We start from the raw sequence: 8,834 nt of genomic DNA, 5'->3' as shown, positions 1-8,834 counted from the left end.
AGCATTCACATAATTTGTTCTTAGCGGTGGTTTGCAATAATGGTTCAAGCACTGCTTTGCAATAGCGGAGCACCACCTAGAAACTTGCAGCATCAAGCCTGATTGAGACCAACACATTGCTGTCCGAGTTTCAGACGTTTAAGATAGCCACGCAACGCTGAAACTAAAGATTTTAATTATCCAATTCCCCCCATACCACCATCTTGCTTGTTTCGGGAAGCCAGTTCTCAGAGGTTTTTAATGTGGATCTCTGCTGCGAACTTTATGTTTAGTGCCATATTCGGTCGAAGTTGCAGGGTGTAAATTGAGGTGGAAGAAACCAAGTCAGGTAACCGATGCGTGCATTCATTTCAGCGTTTTCATTCAACTGCATATACACTGCAGATCTCTTGACTGAAAATGGAGTAAGGTGGTGGTGCATGTCAGATTCAGGAAATGCACGCCCGCCTTTCCGGCCGGTGGTAGGGAGGGCATAGAACTAGCCGCTGTTCTTGTTTCAGCAACTGCCAAGTAAGGCTCCTCTTGCAGAAAGTTGATTTAATCGCATTCAACCAAGTTTATGACTTGTGTTTCTGTTACTGCTGCACTTGCACACACCTTCGCATGTGTCGGTCAGCCAGGAAGTAACTGCATTTTCATGGATATAGAGCACTGGACCATCTCCAATGGTGTCACTTTCATTCACCTCTTCCCTCCAACTCGGCGCCCAGGCTATAAGAACGAGACGAGATGAGAGTGGGTGGAGCACCTTCCACTCCCCTTGGATATCTGTAAGGCAGAGTGAACTGGAGATGGGTCTGAGCTCAAGCCTAGTGCCAGTGGCATCTGCACTGCTCCTCTTGTGCTGCTTCACTGCCTGTATGTTACTAACTGCACATTTCATTCCTCAATTTCCGTCTGAAGTGCACGATCATCAATCTCAACTCGAGTAGTAGAACTTCAAGACAGTTTGCTTAATCTGTTGCCATGCCATGGCAGGGAATGCTGCCGCCGCCGCGGCGAGTGGTGGTGGCGGCGATGGTCTGAGGCTGAACTACTACTCCGAGAGCTGCCCGAGGGCGGAGGAGATCGTCAAGGAGCAGGTGAGGAGGCTGTACGAGGAGCACGGCAACACGGCCGTGTCGTGGCTCCGGGCCCTCTTCCACGACTGCACCGTCAAGTCCTGCGACGCGTCGCTGCTCCTGGAGACCGACGCCGCCACGGGCCTCGTCTCCGAGCAGGCCTCCCCGAGGAGCTTCGGCATGCGCAACTTCAAGTACGTGGGCGCCATCAAGTCCGCCCTGGAGCGCGAATGCCCGGGGAAAGTGTCGTGCGCCGACGTGCTCGCGCTGGCCGCCAGGGACGGCGCGGCCATGCTGGGCGGGCCGGCGGCGATCCCGATGCGGACGGGGCGGCGGGACGCCACGGAGAGCCGGTACGGCGAGGTGGAGCGGTACGTCCCGAACCACAACGACACGGTGTCGGCGGTGCTGTCCCGGTTCGCGGCCATGGGGCTGGACGCGGAGGCCGTTGTGGCGCTGCTGGGCGCGCACTCGGTGGGCCGCGTCCACTGCAACAACCTGGTGGCGCGGCTGTACCCGGCGGTGGACGGCGGCATGGAGCCGGCGTACGGCGCGTACCTGCGGGGCCGGTGCCCGACGGCGGACGCGAGGGAGGACACCCGCGACGTGGCGTACGCGCGCAACGACCGCGCCACGCCCATGGTGCTCGACAACATGTACCACAAGAACCTGCTGAAAGGCCGGGGCCTCCTGCTCGTGGACCAGCGGCTCGCCTCCGACCCGCGCACCGCACCGTTCGTGAAGAAGATGGCGGCCGATAACGGGTACTTTCGTGAGACGTTCGCGGCGGCGCTGGTGAGGATGTCGGAGAACGGGCCGCTCACCGGCGGGCAGGGGGAGGTCAGGAAGGACTGCAGGTTCGTCAACGCTAAGTAAGGGCTAGTGATCAGTGGCAAGACGTGATCGTGTGTGTGTGTACGTGCTCGTGGCGTGGGGCACGAAAATAATTCAGAGGAAGTGATGAAGGGGCCACGTATCATGTGTGGCTGCTTGCATGCTTGGCTTGCTGTATGAGCATGCATGATGCCTGCCTGTACCCGATAAATATGCGTTATCCGAATTCTATGTCACATTTAGATGTGAGATATTATCTTACATCTAATATGATGTCACATTTTGCTTGTGGCTCTTTCATCGACAACTTTCTACAGCTGATTCGTTTAATTTTTGTTTGATGGTTGTCCAACCGAGTTTCTCCGTTGGTGCTAAACAAGCTGAGTGCGTCTCGACTGGCGGGTATACACAGCTAGGCACCGAAGCTTCTTGGTTTGTAGCACACAGGAAAAAAAAAATCTTAAGTATGTTGTTTCGTCTCAGAAAAAAAACAAGAAAAAGTTGCAAGACAAAAGCCACACTTAAGAAGGAACCGAACTACCATGCTCCAACTACTTAACGCGTGTCTTCTAGCCACTAGAATAAATGGATGTTTGCGATTATTAATCAGCGTGAATATTTAGGAACTCACTACATCGTCAGATTTGAAACCTTTTTGAACATTTATTAAAAATTTGTGAACAAATTTATAGATGCAGAATATTTAAATAAAAATGTGAACAATATTTGTAGTTGCAAACATTTTTGAAAACACAAGCAATTTTTGAAAACATGAACAATTTAAAAAACTCAAAAAGTTTTTAAAATGCATTTTTTAATTTTTTTGAATATTTTCTGAAACACTAACACTTTCCCAAAAACACGGACACATTTTTTTTGAATAGTTATGTCACATCTAAGTATGACAGCATCCCACGTATTGTCTCTTGTTTGTTTGTCCAAAAAAGCATAATAGCAGACGAGTGTGCCTGGGCCAGTCCCTCCGCACATGGACAATTGTGAGTCGATAGTTGACATGTAATTGGGCCCCTGCAAAATATACGCCCCCTAGTTGCTAGTCGAAGGTTGACTTGCAATTGGGCCCCTAAAAAAACTACATGCCTCGAGTTGCAAGTCGGGGGTGGACTTGCAACTAGGGTGAAAACAAAACAACACCCTGAGTTGCGAGTCGATGGTGGACTTGCAACTGGGCCGACAGAAACCCCTAGTTGTAGGTCCAGGGTCTAATCGTAACTACCATGAAGTAAGAACAAAAAAACAGGACCCCTCCCCCCTCCCCCTGAGTTGCGAGTTGAGGGCAGACTCGCAACTAGGGCAACTACAAACCTACATACCCGAGTTGTGAGCATATATATGGTTGACTTGCAACTCGAGCAATTACAAACTACATCCATCGAGTTGCAAGTCTGGGTGGACTTTTAACTTGAGTGAATACAAACTACATCCCCCAAAGTTAAGAGTTGAGGATGGACTTGCAACTAGGGCAACTACGAAACTACATCCCCGAGTTGCGAGCACATGGTTAACTTGCAACTGGGCCGAGTACCAAAACTATATCCCTCGAGTTGCAACTAGGGGTGGACTTTTAACTTGAGTGAATACAAACTACATCCCCCAAAGTTAAGAGTTGAGGATGGACTTGCAACTAGGGCAACTACGAAACTACATCCCCGAGTTGCGAGCACATGGTTAACATGCAACTGGGCCGAATACTAAAACTATATCCCTCGAGTTGCAAGTCAGGGGTGGACTTGCAACTAGGCCGACAAAAAACCCTAGTTGTAGGTCGAGGGTCAAATTGCAACTACCATGAAACAAGAAAAAAAACACCCCCGAGTTGCGAGTCGTGGGTAGACTTGCACCTAGGGCAACTACAAAAACTACACCCCGGAGCTATGAGCACATGGTTGACTTGCAACTGGGGTGATTACACACTACATTCCCTCGGGTTGCGAGTCGATTCTGGACTTGCAACTGGGCCGACAGAAACCCCTAGTTGCAGGCAAGGGTCTCAATTGCAACTATGATGAAACAAGAACCAAAAACCTACACCCCCCCGAGTTGCAAGTCGGAATGGACTTGCAACTAGGGCAACTACAAAACTACATCCCAAGTTGCGAGTCAAGGGTGGACTTGCAACTGGGGCGATTACAAAAACTGCATGCCTCGAGTGGCAAGTCGGGGGTGGACTTGCAACTGGGGCGATTACAAACTACATTCCCTCAAGTTGTGAGTCGATTGTGGACTTGCAACTCAGCCAATAGAAAATCCTAGTTGCAGGTCGAGGGTCTAATTGCAACTACCATGAAACAAGAACAAAAAAAACACCCCTTGAGTTGCGAGTCGAGGGTGGACTTGCAACTAGGGTAATTACAAAACTAGACCCCCGAGTTGCGAGTATATGATTGGCTTGCAACTGGGGCGATTACAAATTTACATGCCTCTAGTTGCAAGTTGGGAGTGGACTTGCAACTGGGGTGAAAACAAAACAACACACCCGAGTTCCGAGTCAAGAGTGGACTAGCAACTGAGAGAAAAGAGGTGGGGACCGAGTTGCGAGTCGAGGCTAGACTTGCAGCTGAGGCAAAAAGATGTCTAGGCCTAGTTACAAGTCAAGGGTGAGATCACAATTGGGACAAAAAGGTGGAGCCCGGTTGCGCATCGAGGGCCGAGTTGCAAAATCGGATAAAAATAGTTTGACCCTAGTTGCAAGTCAAGAATGAACTTGCAACTAGGACAAAAAGAAGTGGCCCTTCAATTGTATGTCGGGGTGGAGTTAGAACTCGAAAAATGAAATGGTTGGCCTCCCTGTTGCGTGTCGATAGTGGACATTTAAAATGAGGGAAAAATGAGGCCGGGGCCTTTTTCGTACCATGGGTGGACTTGCAAAAATGGGACAAGAAAAAACGGCCCCCAATGTGACAAGAATGGATCAGTCTAGTTGCGTATCGAAGGTGGACTGGCAAATGATAGACAAATTGGTCGGGTCTATCGAAGGTAGATTTACAGTTGGTAAAAAGAATGCATTTTAGGGTTGGAGTTCCAACTAGAAGAACAAATTGGTGGCACCCATTTTGTGTTCAGGATGGACTTAAAACTAGGACAAAAAAATTGATCGGACCTAATTGCATATCAACCGCAGGGCAAAGCATGTCTTTTTTACAAAGCAAGTATCGTCGGCATCGAACTTGAAAGAAAATAGAAATACGCAATGACAAACGACATAGCATGTTTTTCCCACTTCTACAACACATAAGAGATAAAATAAAGCCACAAGAGTGCAAGAAAAAAAGTAAAACAAAAAAACACACATGCACCGTGAACAGGTCAACAGGTGGAGACAACAGAACATGCAACGCATGAATACATTAGCCGACGATGCGAGATCGAGAATTTGCGTTAAAATTATCCAACAGACGGCAACTTAGATGAGACATTGCTAAATCTTCATGAAGTTTAGAAGGAATGGGGGGACAGTGTCAAAATAATCCGGAAAGACGACAACGTCACCGACTAAAAACAACACAAGAAACAGATTGCTAGTGTGCAGTGATAATGGGCCGACAAAAGCGAAGCTAAACAGGCCTAGGCCAACAAAGAGGATATGCAACAAACAAACAACAACAAGTGAGATGAAAAAGAGGGCTTGCATGAAAAATTTGAAAACTAAATCAAACGATGACAAATTTAGATGAGACATTATTTAAGAAACAGTTGGGAATTTAAAAATATGCTTATATAATTTTAAAAATCATGGATTATAAATGATAAAAATATAAAAAGACATATAAAAACCAAAATAAAAATAGGGGAAAAAACAAAAGAACGAAAAAACAAGTCAGATTCCAGAAGACCGAACAAAAAATACGAGTTGGCAACCTAGCTTTCTATAACTCACAGAACTACATTCAAAAATAAAAATCACCGACCTACCAGTACCTTGTCTTGCCTTTCTCCACTCTAATATCACATTGCTTCAAAAAATTATACAGACAACAAATACGCGGACAATCCACAGTCCAAAAAATGGTAGAAAAGAGTCCACAATCGAGACAAACAACGGCTGCGAGCTTGAGCCCACGAATTAAAAAGGATCAACAACGGCCCACCACCACTTGCATGGCCGGGACAAGCCACACAGGCCGGCTGCGGCAGACAATGCAAAGCGAACGGGTGCGCCACGCGAGACGATCATGTTTGCGCAAAAATTAAAGACAAATAGTATCAACAGTTCTAGACTTAGATGTAAGATAAGTATTTCACATCTAGATATGAAATAACAAACCCGTAGTTTTCAACGCCTGGAACACTGAAATCTCGAAATGGAATTCTGCCCACCTACATATATAGAACAAGTAGCACGATGGTATGGCAGGCATTGATGAACTGAAATCATCTGTTCTAGCGTTGCGTGCTATATAGGGCCTGTTTGGTTCCAGTTTGAAACAGTAGTCGCATTGCATACCCTTCTCAACCCAGTCTGGTTGAAGAAAAACAGGCCGTAATTAATACACCATATGCAATTTGTTTGGTTGCCTGCATCTCTAGTCTCTGCATTAGGTAATACGCAAGTGCATTTTGTTTGATTGGTTGCATTGGCCCTAGCGGCACATGAACACGGCGTTTGGTTGCATACGACATACATGTTGTGCTTACCTTGTACCATAGTTGGTGAGCTTACCCACAATGATCACACCTAGCACACCAACGCCACAACACAACAATGGTGACGAACTAGGCGAAGATGATGAAGTTCTTCAGCTTCAGGCCAAACTGATGATCCACCTTAGCAGCTTCCACTTTGACAGCTCTAACCTTGGCACTGTCGGCACGGCTGCCTCCGTGCTTTCGCACCCAGGCGGAGTAAGCTTGTTCTGCTGCCTGCCTAGTCTTGAACCCTCTATAGTTGTTGTTGCTATACGATGCCACTTGTGCATTGGCTTCTTCCCATGAACTATAAACCCCTGGAACATCACCGATGAAAATGGCAGACCACTTGCCCTAGCAATGCACAAGAGCAAGAGTTGAAGCAGCAAATCAATGAAGCACAAGTAGCAAGCAAAGTAGCACACAAACAACAATGGAGCAGAAGAGAAGTAAAGCATGCATGATCATATGGCATAGCAAGTTCAACCTAGCACTACCTTGGTGTTAACCTACCACCACATCCAAAAAAGGGTGTCGTCCTACCACCGCAAGTTCACCATCAGCGTGAGGGGTTAGTATATACCACCTCACCAAAATATACAGACCATTAAATAGCTTTTGAGCCCTAACTACACAAATGTATGTCGTCATCATCATCGTCGTCGTCGTCTCCACCACCATCGCCGTCGGGGATCATGCACGCTCACAGGCAGCACTACTCTAGTAGTAGTGCTTACCCAACCAGCTCCTGAGCCACAGCACCCTGTGAGCGTCGGCCATGCCAATGAACCCAACAACCTTGTGCCTTATTGTCAAGCAGGTGGCTGAGAGCCGCCATGAGAGGCTCGTCGCTGAATCCACCCTGGGTCATGACAGCACCATACAGGTCAGGGTGGACGTCGAGGGGCTTGCACTCCCTGATGGCTGTTGCCACCTCCTTCACCGCCTCACTCATGCTGCAAAAGACATTGATCTCCTCCTCCATCAGGCCTCCTCTCTTCCTCTTCCTATCATGGACGGGGTCAAATGGCTTGTCGAAGGGCTTCACATCGGGCTTGTCAGGGCCATCAAGGACCTCGACGTCCGGTGTCCCAGGGAAGTCTGGCATGGGAGAACCAAGAGGCTCACCTGAGCCCATGGCATGCTTCCCAGTTGCCAGCCCGAAGGAGAAAATGTGCTGCATCTGGTTGTAGTTCTGGATGGGTGTGTTGAGGAACTCAACGTCCCTTGGGTGGTCCTAAGAATGAAACACAAGTGTTGTTAGTTGCGATCAGGAGTAGGCAATGGTGGACATTATGAAAAGGAAGAGGGCTGTGAGCTAACCGCGACATGGCCGGCATAGTGCTCTGCCTCCAGAACTATGGAGCAAGTGTTCTCATCCCATGAGGCGCCGCTAAGGTCTCTCAGCTTGGACACTTGGATCCATCGACTTCTCCACTTCCTCAGGTGGTTGTACACCTGGGTGGCAGACACCTCTTGCCCACTGAACTCGAACACCTGCTACGCAACGGTGTTCAAGTGCACCTCCTTGAAGCCCTTGTTAGTCCTAACTCCACTAGAGATGAGCTCACACATCTTGATCAACACGAACGTGGACATGAACGGCTGCCACTTCATGTTGTTCGACCTACCATCCTTCTTTGCCTTTGCTGCTGCTAGCTTGATTGCAGCGGCAGCAGTTGGCTCAACGAGCACTACTGGCACATAGAGGGAATCAGACTTGAACACCTCTGAATCAGGTGCCATCTCGGACATAGGCTGCGATTCCTCGACAAACGATGGAGCAAACTGGCTGTCAGACACGACAAGGGCCTGACTAAGATCTTGCATCTGCGTGGTCATGTCCTACAACTGTAGCACTCATTGACAGTGAGCATAGCACACAACATACCGAACAATCCATGAAAGTAGGAGCATACATGTACATGGTTCATCACTATCATAGCAAGCACATGCTTCATCACTACCATACTAAGCATACCAGACAATCTATGAGCAGAAACATACATCTATAAAAAACAACATGCTACAAGTGGCCCAATAGCTACAAATCACAGATCTAAGCATGATTCAACATAAGCACAAGGTTCAACTTCAAACTCTACTACTAATCTAGCCTACCACATGCTTGAACATCTAGCCCTACCACAAATTGCAACCGCAGCATAGCAACCAACCATATCAGCTCACAGATCAAACCACTAATCAACCATGCATCTAGATCAAACCCTAGCTGCAGCTCAGATCTAGCTAGAAGGAACAGAGAGAAAGGGGGATTGAACTCACAGAGGC

At 48.0% G+C, this 8,834-nt stretch overlaps 1 protein-coding gene across 1 annotated transcript; it reads left to right on the top strand.

Annotated features, from left to right (window-relative positions):
• The first annotated feature begins 752 nt into the window (after nt 1-752).
• On the top strand, nt 753-2,121 carry LOC119358870 (peroxidase 21-like). Its single transcript, XM_037625274.1, has 2 exons — nt 753-858; nt 979-2,121. The coding sequence occupies exons 1-2, from the start codon at nt 792-794 to the stop codon at nt 1,935-1,937; spliced, it is 1,026 nt and encodes a 341-aa protein (XP_037481171.1). The 5' UTR covers nt 753-791; the 3' UTR covers nt 1,938-2,121.
• The last annotated feature ends 6,713 nt before the right edge of the window (nt 2,122-8,834 follow it).

The sequence above is a fragment of the Triticum dicoccoides genome, chromosome 2A, assembly GCF_002162155.2.
Source record: "Triticum dicoccoides isolate Atlit2015 ecotype Zavitan chromosome 2A, WEW_v2.0, whole genome shotgun sequence".
Classification (NCBI taxonomy): domain Eukaryota; kingdom Viridiplantae; phylum Streptophyta; class Magnoliopsida; order Poales; family Poaceae; genus Triticum; species Triticum dicoccoides.
Note: the sequence above shows the minus strand (reverse complement) of the source record. Positions and strands in the feature narration are given on the sequence as shown.

Coding starts and splice junctions, on each gene's coding strand:
- LOC119358870 (XM_037625274.1), top strand. CDS start 792: ATGGGTCTGAGCTCAAGCCTAGTGCCAGTGGCATCTGCACTGCTCCTC. Junction 859..978: donor CTTGTGCTGCTTCACTGCCT/GTATGTTACTAA, acceptor ATGCCATGGCAG/GGAATGCTGCCGCCGCCGCG.